General features: G+C 38.9%; 2 protein-coding genes across 23 annotated transcripts in view; one reads left to right on the plus strand and one right to left on the minus strand.

Annotated features, from left to right (window-relative positions):
• ATXN2 (ataxin 2) overlaps positions 1–20732 on the plus strand; it is a 52513-nt gene that overhangs the window by 19786 nt on the left and 11995 nt on the right. For 6 of the 22 annotated variants that reach the window (XM_040608770.1, XM_040608666.1, XM_040608680.1 and 3 more), the window contains 14 exons: positions 2383–2580; positions 3100–3278; positions 4792–5001; positions 7108–7290; positions 8824–9009; positions 9739–9846; positions 10753–10823; positions 11541–11848; positions 12336–12399; positions 12515–12667; positions 13317–13383; positions 15398–15582; positions 16198–16330; positions 20674–20727. In XM_040608770.1, coding sequence (XP_040464704.1) covers positions 2383–2580; positions 3100–3278; positions 4792–5001; positions 7108–7290; positions 8824–9009; positions 9739–9846; positions 10753–10823; positions 11541–11848; positions 12336–12399; positions 12515–12667; positions 13317–13383; positions 15398–15582; positions 16198–16330; positions 20674–20727 — 2099 coding nt within the window. Of the gene's footprint in view, positions 1–2382; positions 2581–3099; positions 3279–4791; positions 5002–7107; positions 7291–8823; positions 9010–9738; positions 9847–10752; positions 10824–11540; positions 11849–12335; positions 12400–12514; positions 12668–13316; positions 13384–15397; positions 15583–16197; positions 16331–16458; positions 17223–20673; positions 20728–20732 lie in introns of those variants that run through there. The other 16 variants (XM_040608672.1, XM_040608708.1, XM_040608717.1 and 13 more) reach the window with 11 other exon arrangements.
• SH2B3 (SH2B adaptor protein 3) overlaps positions 17325–20732 on the minus strand; it is a 46082-nt gene continuing 42674 nt past the window's right edge. The window contains exon 9 of the transcript XR_005829940.1: positions 17325–19648. The gene's annotated coding sequence lies outside the window, so the exon portion shown is untranslated. The remainder of the gene's footprint in view (positions 19649–20732) is intronic.

Raw genomic sequence — 20732 nt, forward strand, 5'->3', positions numbered from 1 at the left:
GACTGAGTCCTGATTTTATTGAGGCAGCTGATCTGGTAGATTTTGCAATGTTGAAGTGTTGCTGGTAATTAAGGGGGGAGGGTGTATATTGTGGATGACTTGTTCAGCAAACTTGTCCAGATCTAAACTAAAGTTTTAGTTGCAATATAATAACAACTTGAATGTAGAAGTGGTATAAAGCCTGCTCTGGCTGCTTTGGCAGTGTGGACCTGTTCCCAATAGTCTGCAGCTATAATGTTAACTGCAACTGCAAAACAAATCAATTGCAGATGTTCAGCAGCCATTGTGAAACATCTTTAATGTTTCCCCACTCTTTTAACTTGCAAAGCATAAACTGATTTTTGAATGTCAAGGAATTGCAGTGAGTATTTTGATAATTGTGTGTAGAATTGGAGCGCTTGTCTACAGGTCTCTGGTTCAACAATTTTATTTGTACTGTTTTGTTAAAATAGACCTGTAACAGGGTGATAATCAAAGTGTCTTAATTGGCTTACCTTTGAATCCTGGGGAAGTTCTTTCGTATACTTCACTGCTCTAAGTACTTTTTGTACTTTTGAACTTTAGTCTTCCATCTTTCTGCTTTATGGATATTAATGGAAACAGATTAAAAACATGAAGGTGGCTTGAAATGAATTCCATTGTTTCCTAGTCAAGCAACTTACTTTGCGTTATCAGTCTGCTAAACTGGGAGACTTCTCCTGATTCTCCAAGTGTGATGCGCAGCAGTGTAGCTAAATGCTTGTATGTACAGCTGAAGGGTTGTACAGGGTTTCTTGTTTGATTGTTTTCTCTTCCTAGAGCTAAGCATTAGCAGGTATAGTTTGTCAAACTTCATAAAGGTGCAAGTTTGTGGTTTAGCAAGTGTACTGTTTTAATAGGTTGATCAGCTGATGTACATTCTTCTCTTAACACCAGGGTTCTGAACAATGACATATTGCCCATCCCCTTTGTTTCATCTTTGCTGGCCTTTTCCCTGTTAGGAAATGCAAAATCATTCTTTTGCTTGTTTAGGTTGCCATCAGTGCTACTGCATACATACCTTCATTTTTTTTCCCAGTCACTTTAAATAGATGAGGATGTATTGGGTATTCTCCTTTCTTGTGCGTATGCTTAATACAGGGTGAGCGAGGCCCGTGACTTAAGGTTTGTATGCATTGTGTTCATGCATATCTTATTTGAGCCAAAGCTTTACGCTGAAGGGTAAGGTTTTAATTTAATATTCTTGTAGTTACCATTGATAAGGCCAGTAGATGTCTCAACTGGCAAAAATGTGTGCATGGGGGAAAACTTGTGATGTAGTAGCTGAGAGCTGGCTTGGAATTTGGTAAAGCCACTTGTTTTCCTAGTTCTGCCACCAATACTTGAGTAACCTTGCATATATGATTTCATACTTGGTTTTTCTCTCCACCTACTTTCTTTGTTCTTTTTTACATTATTCAAAATATTTGCAGTAGTGAGGTTATACAATGCCCAGCATAGCATGGTCCAAGCCTCAACTGTGTTCTGTATTTTTGTGTAGTTTATTCTAAAGGAAGGTTGGATAAAACAACTTTTGGAACTTAAAATTAGAATCAGGGAGAAACCAGAGTGTTCTTTGTTTGATAAAACCTGGTACTTTAACAGAAATTAGAACAGGTGAAATGCAAACCATGGGTGAACGGAAGGAAGTGCCGGGTATGATGTCCATTTCTGTTTATCTTCTTCAGTATTTCATTGCTCGTGCATTGAATTCTTCCTTGGTGGCTTTCCTAAGGAAGCCTTGTATGCTTTTTGCAGTATGCTATTACCTAATATAGATACATGGAATTAATGGTTTTGAGGTCCTAGGACATGGCATATGAGTCATGGGCTTCTGGTCCTGTACTCTAATGTATTGCATTTGTCTTTTCTGCAGTTATTCATAACAGGAAGAACTAAAATTCTGTGGCTGGAATTATCAAAGGATTAAGCATGTAACTCTAATTTCAGTAGAATCGAGGACTCTTGTGTCCATTGGGAATGTGTAAATAGCTAAAGAAGTTTAGACTTGGTCCCATATGATAAACAACAGACTAAGGCTTTTTATTAGTCATGTGCTCAACCCTGTTAAAAGTTGGAGCCTTTGCATAGCTTTAGGGACTGGGGATTTTGCAAGTCGTATGGAAAAGCTCTGTACCCTGACCTCAGCTCTCTAGGCTGGTAAATGAAACTGAACTTGCAAATAGTATCAAACCAGTCCAGGAATACTGACATACTTATACTAAAAAAGACAGCAAGTCAACTGGCTTAAAAGTAAGCTTTTTTTACCCTGACTTGGTTAGAATTAATGCTATGTGATTTTTGTAGCTTCTTTGTGCTTTTGAATGCATTTCAGAGATTCTTTTCCTTTCCGTTGTCTTTTAGGGTGCCATTAGAAAGAGATAATTCAGAAGAGTTTTTAAAACGGGAAGCCAGAGCAACTCAATTAGCAGAGGAAATTGAATCAAGTGCCCAATACAAAGCTCGGGTTGCCTTGGAAAATGATGAAAGAACAGAAGAAGAAAAATATACTGCTGTTCAGAGAAATGCTAATGAACGAGAAGGACATGGTGTGAACACTAGGTACTTGCATATGCTATGAATAGTATTTTTATTTAAATTATGTACATATTTTGGTACAGTAGCAATTCACTCATTGAAACTGTGCTTTTTCAGCAGGGCTGATTAGGTTAGGAACCTTGTGTAAACAGTCGTGCTGGTTTTGGCACTCAGGCTTACTTGTACACCTCTGCCTGGCCCTGTATTATCTCTGTAGTGAAACAGACTTCCCCATTCTGATATGTCGCTGTGGTGAATTCATACCAAATTACAGGAAAGGCCGGTGGTTTCGGTATGTCATGGAGAATTTCAGGCATTAGCACTAAATCATTCAGTGTCTGTGGGCTCATAGAAAGTGGACTGTGTGGTCAGTATCAAAAGCCAATTCATGAGGTGAATTTTAGGTCAACATCTGATAGTATTTAGAATTTTCCTTTAGCTCGATTTAGGAAAGATAGAAAGTATCAGCAGAGCGCTGGATCAAGTACTTTTCATTGTCTTTCAGTTCCATCTTAACACTGACAGAAATTTGCTGTCTTTCAGAGAAAATAAATACATTCCACCTGGACAGAGGAACAGAGATGTCCTGTCCTGGGGAAGTGGAAGACAAAATTCGTCGAGGATGGGCCAGTCTGGATCAGGCCCACCAATTTCAAGGTCTGGATCCCATACTTCAGAATTCAGTCCTAACTCTGGAGCAGATCAGAGAGTAGTTAACGGAGGCAAGTATCTGAAGTCTAAATGCATGTGCCTTTTGAAATTGCAGTCAATTGTCTAATTATGTTGAAACTGCATATGGTGTGGTCTTAGGATATGTGTTTCAGAAGCTAGGTTAGCGTTCATCATTTAACACAGAGGTTGCAATTTTGCTTTGGGTTGACCTACTCGTAATGGAATGTGCATTTGACTGCACTGTAGCTTTGCAGAGCAGAAATGTCACTTGTTTTCCTTCTCAGACACCTTTGTCTTAGATGATGGTGCAGTATGCGGTTTTCAAGATTAGAAATGGCTTTATGTACTGCTACTGCCAAGCTCTGCGTGGAGGAGCAGCAATGCTGACACCTAGTGAAAGGGAGGTGGCAGCCGAGGAAGCATCACTCTGTCCTATCTGGTGCAATTCCGTTTCCCACAAAATAGAATAAAGCAATTTGCTGACTTTACGATGATTTAGGGGGAAAAAAATCATTGTTGGGAAAGTAAGAGAAGCATTAGGGGAAAAGGAATCAACAGCCTTCTCTCCAAATAGCTATTTGAGTATTTCCTGCTATACACATGGGTAATGTTTATAAACAGACATCACTAGGCACTGTATAGCAGGAACTGGTGTTTCATAAAGTGAACACCATTTTTTGAGATGGATTTCAGCAGTAGCCTATCCTTGAGGCATTATTTTTATAAGTTAAAAATGCTGTTACACGAGATTGCTGCGAATAAATGAAAAAATGTGTAAATACTCAAGTGCCTCTATCTGGAGAGGAAGTCTGAGAAACATCTGAAGGTAAGTGAGACTTCCTTTTTAAACACAGTCAGCTGTATAAAGGATATACAACTGAGTCTTGCCCAAACAGTGCTAACCTGGAGATTTGTTTGTAGTCTTTGTGGTTTCTGACATCCTTTTACTCTGCTGAATGAACATCATATACCTAAAACATTCAGAATGGCTTGTGAATTCAATTTCTTTGTTTTGGAAACAATGAACCCTATATCCTAGATTAAAATACTACCTTAATACTTCAGATAACTGATAAAGGCATAAATGTTAGGATTCAGACACTGAACACCGCTGTTTTTTGTAAAGATACAGTTCCTAGAAGTGATATTGCTCATCATTTGGTTTGAAATTAGCAGTTTGTATAGTCAATACTATATGTGAACCGCTGTTTGAGAACCTCTGGTAGCTATTTAAGGACCTTGTCAAGAGTGATGTGTGCTGTAGAACATATATATGATAGGCTAACAGATCAAACTTTACTGTCTATTCCTTAGTAGTATTTGTAGATCCTAATTAACCCTTTGGGGAGTTTGTGACATTCAGATGTTAAATTTGACCTGAAGTGGAGGAAATAACCTTGCAGAGACTTATTTTATTGTTTGCAGAAATAAACTAATCTATCCCCAAAGGGTTAAACATGAAAAATCATTTTGTCATATTTTACTTTTTTTTTTCTGTTGACCTTTTTCCCCATAATTTTTCTTTAGTTTTTATACTTTCCTTCATATCATTTGTTCTGTCAGGTGTTCCCTGGCCATCGCCTTGCCCATCTCCTTCCTCTCGCCCACCTTCTCGCTACCAGTCAGGTCCCAACTCTCTTCCACCTCGGGCAGCCACCCCTACACGGCCGCCCTCCAGGCCCCCCTCGCGGCCCTCCAGGCCCCCGTCTCACCCCTCTGCTCATGGTTCTCCAGCTCCTGTCTCTACTATGCCTAAACGCATGTCTTCAGAAGGTACAATACCACGATTTGTTCATGTTTTTGTTTGTCTTTGTTTAACTCCTTTGTGAGTTTAATTACAAAATTGTTTTTCCTCTTCATTACTTAACCTATAATTTGTGTTTAACTTTAGTTTATCAGACTATTTCTATTAACCTTTTTATTTGAAGAACTTTACAAAAACAAAATAAAGCTGTGAAATTTCCCAAGTTGGTACGAAATAAACTCAGCTTTGTAAACGCTGCTCAGTGTCTTAACTTAACCCACAGCAACACGCAGGACCTGATAACTTTAGAGAGCATTTTTAGGAATATAAATTCATATAAAATACCAAAATTTTAATACAGTTGTTCAACAAAAAACAATTTCAAATTTAACTAAATTATTGAATTACCTTTCATAAAAAACCAACAACAATAATAATAATAAAAATGCTGTATTCAGAGAAGTGCACTGTGGAATGGGATAGGATAAGCTGCTTCAAAGGCAAATCTGTAGAGAACTTTAGATCTGTTTACATTGCGGCAGAACAATAAGTCAGCTCCCCAGCAGTCAATAATCCGCAGGAAAAGGCTAACCCATGAGTATTCCATAACTGTATGCAGAATTCTCGGAGCTAAATTTGTTTGTCCTCTGAGGGTACAGTAAGGAACGCATTTTAAAATTCTAGGTTTACTTTATTTAAGTGCACTTAAAAACTAGCCTGCACACCCCACTGTCTAGCAAGCCTGGAAAAATGAAAACTGGTTGTACTAAACTCACGGGAAACTTGCCGTCTCTGCTGTAGCTGGCTCCACTGGAGCCACAGGAGAGAGAACAGTCATCCTGCTAATTGAATCAGTAACACTTCTGCAGCTTGCCTGATAAATGCTCAAGATGGTCCATAACCAGAAAGTGGATGGTAGTAGGCATGTCTGTATGATGTGCTGCTGTCAGTTTGTCAATGTGAGCTTGTTATAGGTGATAAGATACTGAGAATCCACATGTAAATTCAGTTATTTTTTAGCACTTGCAATTGATTTGTCAGTCATGCAGTGAACTGCTGCTTACTGCAACCTTTAATTTCTACTACTAGAAGAGGATTGCTGGAAAGTGTGTGTATTCTTTAAAATACTTGCCTGTATGTAATTTGGATTGAAGTGTACTTTAGATTCATGGTTAAAACAGAGGCTGACATTTAAAGACTTATGTAACCAGAAGAGGTACTTGATATTTTAGAACTTTGAAACCAGAAAGCCATTATCTGAACTTTTCTCTATGATTGCCCTACATTAAAAAATAACTGTAATCAGCCAGATTGTCTTCTGTTACACATTTTTTTCCTTTTGAAGTATCAACATTTGAGTTTGATACTGTAAAGAAAATGTTTGTTAGGATGTAGAAACTATATTGCTGCTTAGACTTGAGTATAACTATTCTGTGGCAGCTGTGTAAGCTGTTCAGAATTGCTGTTCAGAATTACTGTATTCACTTACGACTCTAGCTTCTGGCATTAAACATGCATGACTTGAACCTTGGGATAACAATAACTTGTTTAGTTGCAGTTTTGCTGACTTGTAAATGAATTGTGACCTGCTGCAGGCAATTTAGCCTCGGTGCAGAATGCTCTGCTGAAATTCCCCAAGAGCATTGGTCAGCCAGTGGTGACTACTCTGTAAATAAATGGTTGGTATCACCGACCACCTGACAAAAGCGATGGAAATTTTTTCTTTTCTGGAAAATGTTTGATAGCCTGGAACTGTGCTTATCCAGAGGGAGCTGGGCCACTAACCTTTCTGGCTTGTTTTGCAGTAAGCAATATTGGATACTTGGATTCAAATATTACAAATCCAGGACTTGCATACTTGTTTCAATTCTGATAAAGCTTCTAAATAGCAATGAACGTGAGCTGTCATAGAAAGGTGATGAGCGTGTTGGTAGTCTGGCTGGACCAATGGCTTGGCCTTTTTAGTCTTGTGGATCCCTGGTTCTAGTCGATGTCAGTGTAAATTGCTTGACTCCATTACTGCCTTATTGAGAGTTATTAGATGAAATCCAGTTTTAAAAACAGATAGTATGTTTGGGGACTCTTAGTGATGGACGTTAAGTACTTATTGTGTGGGGTTGTCTTCTTTTTCTCAGGGCCTCCACGGATGTCTCCTAAGGCACAACGGCACCCTCGAGGTCACAGAGTCTCTACTGGTAGGGGTACAATTTCAAGTGGCTTAGAATTTGTATCTCATAATGCACCAGGGGAAGCATCTACTACTGCAGTGGCACGAGGCAGCCCTTCAGGTGGGACGTGGTCATCAGTTGTCAGTGGGGGTAGGTAAAGCTTGGCTTATTGCAGATGGCTTGCCAGGGGTACTTTAGAGTGTGAATGCTAAGCAGAATACTGCGTTTCTAGACAATTCAGGCTCTGCATAAACACTGGTCTGCTAACTTAGCTTGTTCAGGTGAAGTAAGAGAAGGATGTTCCCAGATAGCTTAGTGAAATAGTTGGTGGGTTGGTCCTTCAAGCGCAATATTGTCCTATCTGCAGAGAGGTGAAGTCAGATGCTGTATGAAACAAAAGGAAGGAAAAACATGGGAATTAGTTGTTGAGTAATTTTCAGGAAAGTTATTGAAGGAGACAAGAGAAGTTACATACATTCCATTGCATCACTGCATCTAGTTAATGTCAGTGTAACTGGTTTGTGCTTTACAAATGGAGGAGGTGTTTGGATAGGGAAGGGTCGGTGTTAAAAGAGAAGGTGAAATGATATTCAAGTTGTTGGATGTATTTTTCCTTTAAAATTTACGCAGGTTTTAAGTGGTCATTTTGTGTTTGAGTATGGTAGTAGCAGATGTAGTCAGTGTCTCTTCTTTTTTTGAATCAGTTAACATCTTTTTTTAATATTTGACTTCAAATTGAAAGCTCTTGTCTTGTTACACAAGCCCTAGTCTCGAGCTTTTGTAGTTGAGGCTGTGTTCTAGGGAGCTGTCAGCAGCTGGGCGCTTTCTTGAATTGGAAGGGCAAGTGAGTGACAGTTTGATACTTTTTAGCAGTGCTGGAATTCTAGAGGAGTGTAGTGGGAGCAAATTTTCCAGAAAGAAGGTAGGAATTAGACCCCCCATAGATGTGTTGCCTTGTGGAAAAGATTTAAACTCTTCTGTTCTGGCATTATCTCTGATTTATCTTCCCTCCTCACCCCCCACTTTATATATTATTAACATGCAAGTAGGACTGTTAAATGACTTATCTCTCTTTCTCCTCGCTCACTTGAAGTTAATATGTGATGTAAAGCAACTAACTAGCCACAGTGGGATGAGCAGGAAAGCAGGAGGTACAACTTATGGTTTAAAGAATATACAACTTTCCTTACTGCTTTAACAGAGGGGCAAAAAAATACATCAAGTAATCTTCTTTCAATAGGCTATGTTGTTTTTTTTCCAGCTGGCAAACCTCCAAAAGAGGACGCTGTAAAATGGATGTGTTTTTTTCAGCCCTTTAAAAAATGTTTTACATCTGTTTGAATGGAGACCTGACCACCTTTTCTGTTCTGCCTGAAACTGTGTTAATGTGAGCTGTTGTAGTTGTACTGCTGGGGTGCCGGGGAGCGTATTGCAGTTTCATGGTGGGACTACAGGGCAGGGATATGTATTAGGGGACAATCTGCAGAAAAATCACACCACTTGTCTGAAATGCTGCGTTTTAAAGAACTAGGAGATGTACCTGAAAGGTAACCAGGCTTTCAATTACTATATCATGTTCCACTAAGTATTTTAAGGCATGTTTTTAGTCATTTTAAAAATAAGCAAACTGCTGAACAGATGAGGAAACTTATCCTATAACTGTTTTCTCCTGTTTGTTTCTAGTTCCGAGATTATCCCCTAAAACACACAGGCCTAGGTCTCCAAGGCAGAGCAGCACTCCTATGGGACCAGCTCTGCCTTCTCAGCCTGGTACTATTCCCACTGAATCTGTTGCCATGCCTGTTCCAGCTGCCTCTCCTACACCTGCCAGCCCTGCATCCAACAGAGCAGTCACCCCTTCCAGCGAAGGTGAGTTACCCTTGCCAGCTTGCAATTGCTCCCTTTCCCTAATCCCTAACAACGAATGGGCCTGGAAAGAGCAAAGCTGCTTTCTAAATGATGGGAAAACTTCTGATGCATTTAATTTTACTGTGTAGCGAGTTCCCCTTTTCTCATGATGTTAGCTTTAAACTAAGGTTAAAGAGAGGCTTTTTGATAAGTTTATATGCTTAATTTCTTCTGCCTTTTAAGGAGTATGGGCTCTTACAGGTGTTTGACTTAAGGATTATTAATTTTTTTCAAACTGGGTTCCTGGCTGTTTTCGAATTTAAAGAAACATAGGCCACTAGTTTCAAAGAATATTTTGAGCGTAGCGAAAGGAAGGAAAAAAGCCTCACATGCAAGAGCACAGTCAAATGTCTTAAGAACTCTCAAGTCTTTGTAGCATTCTGTATGAAGGGCTTGGACTGTTGAAAATAATTTGCCTTCAGTTTATAGTTTTTTCAGCCTAGTTAATTAATCTCTGTGTATGATGAGAGGAATGTGTTTGACTGGGACTTTCATTTGGCTTAAAGACTGTAAGGTGGGGAAGGGGGGAGGATAACCCTCCAGGCCCTAACTAGGTAGCAGAAAATGTGTAACTTAGGGTTTTTCTTTTGTAAGCTAAGCATGGTTAAATCTCCTGTTTCTATCTTGCCGTCTCTCTTTGGTCAGTTTGAATTGTGCATAAGAGAATAACTTCGGCAATTTCTTTTCTAGCTAAAGATACTAGGCTTCAGGACCAGAGGCAAAATTCTGCAACTGGAAACAAGGAGAATATAAAGCCAAGTGAGACTTCTCCTAGTTTTCCTAAACCTGAAAGCAAAGGTTTGTATCAAAAGCTTTCATATATACTTGAGTAACATAGGAATTCCGCACACTAAACCTGCTATATTGACTACTTAGCATTTAAAGGAAGACTTGGAGGCAGTCTGACTTTGGGTGTTCTACAGGTGAAATTTGGTCATGTAGTTGTCAAGTGGCAGGCCTACAGTTTTAAATGTTGTCCTTGACTCATTTCATCAACACAAAGCATAAAGATGCTCATGTGGATGAAGTAATTTCTTTTCACTTGTTTTTTTTTTTATTTATTTTTTCTCCCCCCTGCCCCTTCTTGCTCACAAAGCTGTTTTTTAGCTGCCTTTGGATTGAATAAGTGTTTCTCCTTACAGCTATGCTCACAATACTTCTGAGCATCGTGGTCAGCATAGCTTTTTGTAACTGTGCTTCTTCCTATTATGCCCTAAATTTGGCTTTCTCTGCACCATTGTTTGTTCACTCGGTTCTTAAAAGAATCTTTTCATGTTGTTGAACTTCGAGTCACAGAATCATAGATTGGAAAAGACCTTTAATATCGAGTCCAACAGTAAACCTAACCTTCATCAGGGTTTCACCTTTACTTGCTATGTCTTGAAATGCTGGCATGTTAGGTTTTGAGGGGTTTGTTGCATGCTTTTTTGTGTTCAGCTGAGTTCTGCAGTCCCTGCACCTCAGGGCTTCTGCTTTGGTGTGATGTGTTAGGACTATAGAGATGTCAGTTATGTAACGCCGTGGTTTCACGGAGTATTTTTGTGTGCTCATACACATACTTCATGGAATTATACTAAATTACAAATGAAATTGTATCATGTAGATATGCCAGCATTACCTTTTTGCAAACTTAGTGATGTGTAGGGGTTGCATATAAAAATTGTGTTAGAAATACTGGGACAACGTTGGTCTTTTATTTGGCAGGTGTATCTCCAATTGTTTCAGAACATAGAAAACAGATTGATGATTTAAAGAAATTTAAGAACGACTTTAGGGTAAGTTTCTTTGTATGTTAACTTGATGGTATGACAGTTCTCATGTGCATCCAGATTATTTTAATGAATTAAATACACTGCATGGGTTAACAGCAAAACAGATTCTTACTACTTGTGCTTAATTTATGAAAATATCTATAGGAATCCATGCTAGATAGTATAAAATCAATGCTGACTCTTGCTAGTATTATTGCCTAATACATGTAAATGTGCATATTGACTGTATGCTGAAAATAGAACTTGAAAACTTGAAGCTGTTTGATCGTTGGGTACAAATAATTATCACATTTACACTCCATACGTAAGAGCTATTTCCAAATTAAATGAAGGGTTTTGCTGAGGAAAATTGAAGATTAATTCATACTACTTATTTCCTGGTTATAGTGGTTTATTAAATCAGGTTAGCTTTTCAAGTGTTACTGTTAAATCACACAGGGGGATGAGTCCAGAGGGTTGTCTTCAGCTTCCCTGTCACTTCCTAGTCAACATACAGGTCAGCTGAGTCGCTGAAGATCTTCCTTCACAGTGTAGGCTTAAAATATTGTCAATGTTCATAGATTTGTTTTCTAATAGAAATGTAAACCTATGTTTTGAATAGTCATTTCCAGATGATTGAGGTCTGTGGGACTGTATCATACTCTGTATGTAATAGCATTAGATTGTCTCTCCCTAGTTCGGTACCTCAATTTACTGAATATATTCCTTGTATTTCTTCAGTTACAGTCGAGTTCCTCTTCAGATGCAGTGGATCAGCTGCTAAACAAAACCCGAGAAGGTGAAAAATCAAGAGATGTAGTTAAAGAAAAGACAGAATCAACCCCTAAAGAATCTATCATAGAAACTGGCAGTAATAATAATTCTAACGGTGGCAGTAGCAAACCTAATAGTCCAAGTATTTCTCCTTCAATAAGTAATAGTTCTGAGCAAAAGCGAGGGCCTGAGGTAACTTCACAAGGTGTACAGACATCTGGGCCTGGAAATAAACAAGATAAAGAGGATAAAGAGGAGAAGAAAGATACTTCTGAGTGAGTAATTATGCCTTTTAGAATAAGCACATCTGTTATTAGCATTTAGCAGTTTGTAGAAAAAGCTGTTATGAATGTGTAATGTCTTGCTGGTTACATGCCTGATCTAAGTACCCTCTGTTACACAGAGGGAACAGGTGAAGTGACTGTACTGAAAGTCATCTCGTGAGTCTGTGGCAGAGCTGCATATTGAACTCTAGTCCTGTTGATGCCTAATTCCTATCTAAATGCTTATTTAAATGTTTTCCTGGATCATGTGAGCTGTAGTATCAACAGCAGGAAAACTTTTTTCATGGATAATTATAGTAATAGTACTGTCAGCAAGATTGGCTTTTTGCATGCTGTGTGTTTGTTTGAGTTCTCAAAATTCTGACTCACAGATGGAAATGAGATGTTTCAAATCTTTAAATTTTTAACTGTTAAGGAGTTCTGCAGATACACTTGTAAAAGCATAATGCTGAACATCATTTTTGTTTTTTATGTTTAGGCAAGTTAGAAAATCAACACTTAATCCCAACGCAAAAGAGTTCAACCCTCGATCTTTTGCTCAAGTAAGTTATTTGATACTATTTCACATTGCCTTTGAGTAGATCTTTATAAGCAGACCCTTTACTAGGAGGGTAATCAAGCTAACCTTGTATATGCATTGCTGAACTCTGTTTGTAGCCGAAACCTTCTACTACACCAACCTCCCCTCGTCCGCAAGCTCAACCTAGCCCCTCCATGGTGGGTCATCAGCAGCCAACCCCAGTGTACACTCAGCCTGTCTGTTTTGCACCAAATATGATGTACCCAGTTCCAGTGAGTCCAGGCGTGCAGGTAAAGTGCAGCATATGCTGCAAACTTGTTAACATTTTTTATGATTGTCAGCGAGTTGAGGAGACTTACGAGATCTAAAAAACAGTTAAATGGTACAGCTTACATTACTTCTGTAAATATGGGTGCGATTTAGTTTTAGCTATGTAAATACTGACTTTTCCCAGTGGTCCCTCAGTCTAGATGTTCTAATAGTCTTAAACACTTGTAAATTCCAGCAGCTCTTACTCACATTTATTGTTAATCTGTGCAGATTTCCTCCCCAGTCCTCCAAGCGTGCTCTCACTCTTGAGTTTCGAGCAGCTGTTTCTTCATCCTTAGCTTCCAGCTGTGTCCCACTAGTTTCTGGTCATTGTAGGGATTACTAGAATTTCAAATCTAACTAATGTTATAAAGCTGTCTGATTTGGTACACTGCTTGAAGTAGCAGTGAGTAGCATTACTTGACTGATTGTTGCGAACCATACTGTCTTCCTTGTTTGTACATGCAGACTTTAATCACAGCGATCCAAGAAAATATCATAGGTTAGGCAGAGTTCACTAAATCATGTAACATAACAGACTAAAACACATCAAAGCTGAGTTGGGGCCCCCACCCCAACACACACTCACTTTTTAAATGAATGTCATAGCTTCAACTCCTTCTGTTTCAGCCTTTGTATCCTATTCCTATGACGCCCATGCCAGTGAACCAAGCCAAGACATATAGAGCAGGTAAAGGTGAGAATAATACTGCCTGTTTGGTTCTTAGTCTGCATGCAGCATGAATAATCTACAAATGTTTGTGTGTTTTCTAATCCCATGTTAACTTGTTTTCGATTGATATTTTAAATGCTATTTTTAATAAATGGAAGTAAGCACAAATACTAATGCATTTCTAGATAAACTAATTCAGCCAAAACATGATAAATTTGAGTAATGGGGAGTTGCTTGGTCTGGAATCTGATTTGACAAATGGGAAAATGTCTGTTACTTGGAATGTGAGGGTAAGCTGGTCATCTCCTATGTTTCATGAATGTTACGGGTTTGTTTAAAGGGAACTTTTTTCTGCACTGGTTTACAGCAGAGTCCTGAATGGTACTTTAGTAGAGGTTTGGGGTATTTTTTGTCAACAAGCAGGATGGCTATTTCTTCCGAAAGAATATTCTGTGCTACTCTTCTGGACAGCACTTGCTGCTGGTTCTAGTTTGTTCTTTTGCATTCCTTTTGCAACAGCAACTGAACAGCTAGACTAACAATACTATGTTTCTAGCAAGTGACACCTGTGGCTATGGAGATGAGAACATGTGTGGCAAGATGCACTCTTTTCTGCACAGTGCAGCGAAGGAGCACAAAGATGCTGGTCTTGTTTTTTATAGTCATGTTTCAGATAATGCTTTAATTCTACACAGTGCGTGCTTTCTTGCAATTTTATACAGTGGGTCATGATGATAGGTTCCAGTGCTGCAGCTCCAGTCACTGGAGGAAGAAATTGTTTAAAAGAGCAGTTCTGCTGTTTCAAAACAAACAAGTAGCCTTTATGCATGTAGGGAAGACAAAAACCTGCAATGTATTTCTATTTTAAGAAACACTAACTTTACTGTGACCTGATCCATGAAATCTTTTGGTTGGTAACACTGATTTTTCTAATCAAAACTATATTGCTGTGTACTCACTTGCTGTGTGAGGCTGCTTTCCTATACTCAGTTTCTTTTCTAAATTTCATTACTTTCTGCATATCTGTTCTGTGTGCAGCATAGTCCTGAAGGAGCTGCATGGGTTAAAGTTCAGTGCCTTTACTCTGTTCAAGTTGGATCCTGTATTTACTTTTTTTCTATTGTTGATTTGCAGTGTAAATACAGTCATCACTGAATGAATTTACTGACATCTCAACATTTCCCTCCTTTCCTCTCTCTGAGGGGTCTGTCTACATTGCACACTGCAGTGGAATTTACAGGTGCTTGAGTTAGCATAGTTATTAGTTGCAGTCTCACTGCAGCAAGCTGAAGCTCACCTTGAACTCTCATGCCCTGTTGCTTAGTAGGCTGAATTAGTTTGTTCGGAGTGCCCTGCTGCTGTGGTTCAGTTGGTCGTCTTACCAGGATAGCTCAGGTAGTCCCACACCACAGTGCTCTGCTCTCTTAATCTTTCTTCCTTCTAATTATTCCTACTCCTTCTTCTTATAGGTTCATTTGTCCCCTTCAGTGTTGACTGTGACCTAAAAGTTGCTTTGTGCTATCCGAAGGGGTAGCACAGAGCTTAAAAGATGTGAATGCCTCAGATTGTGGCTGCGTGGAGACTTTTATTCTGCTCCTCTCAGTCATAAGCACAAGTAATTTTAACAGACTCAGCTTCTCCAGCTGATGGAACTGTTGCTGAGTTGTTCCCATAGAGGGTGAAATAAACCTTTTGAAGGGGACAGGATCAAATTTGATTAATGGGGTATCCTGATACAACCTTTTTTCTTCCGTTACTGATTCTTCTCAGTCTTTCCCTCCCTCTGTCTTCCTTCCTTCACAAAAAAAGTAGGCCCGAGCTTGTCATATACATGACTCAAAGGCAGTGATGAAAATCACATGTTTCTTGGAGGAACTCCTTTTTCTGCTGTTCCTTTTTGATAGAGCTTCAATACGTAGTTAAGGTGAGGGGTGAGGATATTCCACTGGGTCACAGTGACATTGCAATGTAAAACCTTTCAGGAAGATCATCATTCTTCATCCTGTGTTTCTAATGTGAGGCGCTCTTTGCTTTGCAGTACCAAATATGCCACAGCAACGGCAAGACCAACATCATCAGAGCACCATGATGCATCCTGCCTCAGCAGCAGGCCCACCAATTGTAGCTACGCCACCTGCTTATTCAACACAATACGTTGCATATAGTCCCCAACAGTTTCCTAATCAGCCTCTTGTGCAGCATGTGCCACACTACCAGTCTCAGGTAAGAGTCCTTTCAGTGTACGTGAGAAGTCATAATGAAAATAATTAAGAGGGTCAGTCCTAAATACCGTATTGTCTCTAGTTGTTAGAAGTCACTTTGAACAGTTTCTGTGTTCTGGAGCATACATGGTGGTGGTGTAATGTGCTTCAGAGCATGTAACTAATTTTAAGGTCAGTCTAGAAGTTGGCATTTATTGATACTGCCTTTTTAGCTCCTTGAAGAATTCCTTTCCGGTCATGGCCAGGACATCTCCTAGTTATGTATTCTAAAAATAAACTATTTGATGTGCTTCTCTTACTTCAAGGACTTTGAAATGTACATAAGTAATTGGGTACATATATAATTATGTACATAAGCTTAGTATGTTATGAGAGTGGCAAAAATTAGATACGCCAGTGGTTTTTGTCGTTTTCTAGCATACTGTAGATAATGTCCTTAGTTTTTTTTGAAACAATTGGGTTAATTGTGATAGGATGAAATCTTTAGTTTGCTCTGCATTTTAGTAAGGCCAAGCTGTTACTGTTTGTAAGTACATAATTATTGTTTAGATGACACTAGTTTCTTTGTAATAGTCCTCCAGTTAACTGTCTGTTTTCTTATTTCTGTTGAATGCAGCATCCTCATGTTTATAGCCCTGTAATACAGGGCAACGCTAGAATGATGGCACCACCAACACACGCACAGCCTGGTTTAGTATCTTCTTCTGCAACACAGTATGGTGCGCATGAACAGACGCATGCTATGTATGGTAGGAAACGTTTTGTGTTATATGTAACTTTTTAAGTTCTTATGTTGTGCAGGGATGTATTTAATCTCAAGCTTCAAACGTGGGTATCATTCAGATTACACCAGTAGATGTGTTTTATATTTTGTAAGATGATGAGCAGAGCATTGAAAACTGAGCCACCTGGTTAAAATGAAAACTCAAGTATGCTGATTTCAGTAGGATGCCAGTGACCAAGATGAAATTTCAACCTGGGAGCTGCTAAAGAATACCTGCTGAAAGAAGTTTGTTCAAGTTCTCTTGATGCTCTTGACACACCATCCCTTGATTGTTTCTTGATTATAATTAGGACTTGTTTTATTGCAAGGCTATGACCTCAGTTTCAAAACCTGACTTTAGTTCTGACAAATAGTGAAATGCTGTCTTTATGATACTACTAGCATTATTAACAGTATGAACACTGCTGTTTAAGCAAAATAAAACATGTGTTGCTTACCTTTCCTTTTTGGTAAGTCAAGAATAAGTATATGAAACAGCTCATGTATTGCTCTGACTTTGACAATTAGTCTCCAGCATTATCAGATGGGCATATTTCACATACAGTGAAGTGCTGAAAATGTGGGTTACCTTGTTACAAAGTAAAATGTGAAAAAAAACCACCACCTTCTAAAGCATTATAAATGTATGATAAATCAATGCCCAATTCAGAGGAAAAAACCTCACTGCAAAACATGCTGTCGAAAGAGATAGAATCAAGGTTGCTAGAAGGCTTGGAAATTGTCATAAAATGTCAAAACAGCAGATGGTCTCTTGAAAACGTGGCATTTCAATACTTGTTATAGCATCTGAGGAAGATTTTTATTGGGTCACGTATATTATTGACTTAGATTCTAATAAAAGATTTTCTGTACCTTTAGACATCTTTGTATGTTTTCCGGTGCTTAGCTTTACACTGCTACTTAATGGAAGTCCATGATGTGTCATGAAAACTTACAAGGCTAAGAATCTGAAGTTTAGTGTGAAATGAATTCTGATTTTAAAAAGTCTGTGTCTTACCCACTTGAAAACATCCTGTCAGATCTCTGCAGTGCTGTGGTAACATAGCTAAGAAACAAAAAAATAGAGAGAATCCTTTTTTGACACTTGGAGGAAGAACACTTTAGCTCATTTGTACTGAAGCTGAAATGGAAGTTACTTGTAGAGATTAAGTCTTTCTCTCACAGGTCCTTGCTAATTGTATTACTTTGATCTTTTCAACTCTTGTGCTTGAGGTGTCCATGTAAACAGATCCTCTGTTTGCTTTTTCATTAGATTAAATAGAATTCCGATAAAGTGAATGATCAAAGGCTTTCAGACCTTTATTGGTGAAAACTCTCCTCTCAAATCCTAATTAAAATAAAACCAAACATGAGATAATCTGAGATTTGATTCAGAATGGTTGCATGTGACTTTCTAGCAATTTCCCATTGTGCACCATCCTTATCTTCTGTAACCAGTGGGCTCTGCAGCACTGAAGTACAAGCCTGGTCCCTTGGTTGGCTTTGACCAGATGTCTGTATAGTTTTTTCACTGATATTCTAACTTAAAACTGTTAGATCTCATTTTGTGTTGGTTTTGCAGCTTGTCCGTTGTAGGTATGTGATTACATACCAGTGCAAACAACTAAGTTGGGTCAAACGAGAATTCTTTGGTGTTTCCTGCCATGTAATTAAATACTTCTTTTCCAAGAACACCTAATTTAACAGAAACTGCATGTCCTTTTGTGTTCTTTCAAGTAGCTACTTGGTGACTCTTCTAAATACTCTCTCACCTTCCCAGTAAAAGATCAAGTGCTCGAAATTCTTGTTACTGAAACCATTGAACCCAGCTGGATCATGAACTCCATATGAGATACTTTTTTAAAGAGTATATTCTTGCCATGTACAGACGTGTTTATTGCCTAGTGAACATGAATTGGCTCAAATGTACCCTTAACTTACAAAGTTTACAGTTAGCTACACATGAAATGATTTCTGATGTAGTGCAGCACTCAGTTCAGATTTTTGCAAGTCTTCCCTGTGCCGAGTACTTGAAGACCTTGCCTAGACGGATTGTGTTTCCTCACAATGTGTCCATCTGTAACGTATTCACTTCAGCCTCCATTTACCGATGTGTGAACGCTTGGGAAAAATGTAGAAATGCCTAAGGTGATAAATATAAGCTGCTTATGGAGTGCACTGCTAAAGAACAACGTGCTGGAATCGTTCACATCTGATTGAGTGACTATAAGAGCATACCCGTAACTTATGTTCTGTTATTTTGGGAATCTTAAGTTTACCCAAGGTATCTTTGAACTAAATATACCAATGCACTTTGATTCTGGTTCGCAAAACTGATTTGAAAGTACAGAATAACAACTTTCCTGAGAAACAACCACCACCGCTGCTTTTGTTTTCTGGAGCACTTGCTCAAACAAGTTCTCAGATTTCCTTTTGTCTCTTTAAAATTGCTATCTGATTATTTTTTTATTAATTATTATTTATTTTTAAATTTATTTTTCCCCCATTGATATCAGGATTCAGTGGGCTATACTGCCTTTTTATCCTTCAAGGTACTAGTGCTTTCTTTGAGATAATTCTTGCAAAATTCACCCGATTGTTTTTTCCTGCATGTGTGGTAGAGAGAAGATGTCTGCAAGGACAGCCACACTGAGACGTGGGGGTTGGGGGGGCACTGCTTATGAAGTATTCTTAAGGTGTGAAATGTTTTCTGGTGAGATCTGAAACTCCATCTTCAGTAATGGTTTGGGACAAGTTGAAAGTCTGTGGCGAGTAGTAACTGCCTGCCAGCGAAGAGAAGTGCCTGTTGATCCATTAAGTGGACTGCCCTCACTGCCGCAAGTTGGGGGTTTGTTTTCTTTCCTCTCTGGTGAAGAGATAGCTGAATCCAAAACACCTAGTGACCTCCACTTGTTGATTAAGCACTCTTCCATTTTAAAGAAAAGTATTTTTATCTAATGCTATTTAATGGGATATTTCTGCACTTCTGGGATTTCCTTGCCAGTCGTTACAGTGTCCTGCTTCTGTTTCACAACCCGCTGCTGACAAGAGCTCAAGAGAAGCAGAGCAGCTGAGCTGCGTGTCACCAGTAAACCCATCTAAACATGTGACAAAGGAGTGTTTTAAATCATTGGGTTTTCCCCCTCAAAACACAATTGGGAAGGACAATATTCAAGCAACTATCTATCTTACCGTCTACCAGCCAGACGATTAAAAACAGCTATTACACACTTCAGCTCGTAACTTCTGGAGCCGTGAGCCACTTAGATGTCCTTGCCAAGGAGAGTTTGAAATACAGGCACTGCTGAAAGAGAGCAGTACACACACCTTTAACTGCCACATGCACATACCTGAATGCGGAGCTGTTGTTCTTACGCTGCTAAACTGCACGTTGGTTTCAGAATGTACTGTCTGTCTCGAAGCGTTGGCTCTGTGTGATCTCCCTGATAACCAGTATCACTGGGCTGGTAGAGTTTGCTGGCCATGGTTTGCAGTTTGACTGCTTGGTCTGTGTCACACAAAGACCCAAACTTATCTTGTGCTGTTAGTAGAAAATTTGGTTATCTAAATAGAGGGTGGATATATTCATTCCTATGACAATGAAGTTGTGCGAGTTTTACCATGTAGCTGAATTGCCTGTGTTTTCAGATAACCGGAATCCTCTGAAAAACTTAACTTTTGTGTTTAAAAACAAACTTGTGTAAAACCAGACCTTGGTTTTATACAGATGCATTTCCTGTTTTTTTGTGCTCTCATTCCTGTCCCATTCTCCCTTCCCCTTTCCCCTTCTGCATATGTTTTACTGGTCTGGTGTTGTCTCTAACTTTATCTGGTTTCTGTCTCAGCAGTAGCATAAATTCTATTGCCCAGATAGTACAATGGTGGATATAATATAAACTTCAGAGGATTCTCCAGGGACTAAGAGTGAACCAGTCACCAAAGGTGTCTTGGAACTGTTAAGAATGACAGTGATATAGCTGAAAAAGAAAGGGGCCAATTTCTATTTTAGTGTAATTACTTCTTAACCTTCTTATTACAGTGGACTGTAATAGACCATTAATTGACATAAGGTTTATTTTTGTGTTAATTAAGAACTGAAGACCTCAGTATCACAGTTGAGAAGGAAGGCTTACTTGAGACGTGTGTTATTTCATCTCCACTCGTGTAAAGCTAAATATCCAGTTCTAATAGTACCTAAGTAAATAAAAATATCTGCATGGTTCTACAATCTTCAAAAAAAAAAAAAAAAAAAAGACGCTGACCTTTCCAGAAGACGGGAAGTATGCACGTGGCAAGAGGCTAATTTACCTTTCTATTTCCCAAATTCAGCATGTCCCAAAATACCATACAGCAAGGAGACAGGCCCTTCTTTCTACTTTGCCAGTGAG

This window comes from Falco naumanni, chromosome 1, assembly GCF_017639655.2.
Source record: "Falco naumanni isolate bFalNau1 chromosome 1, bFalNau1.pat, whole genome shotgun sequence".
Classification (NCBI taxonomy): domain Eukaryota; kingdom Metazoa; phylum Chordata; class Aves; order Falconiformes; family Falconidae; genus Falco; species Falco naumanni.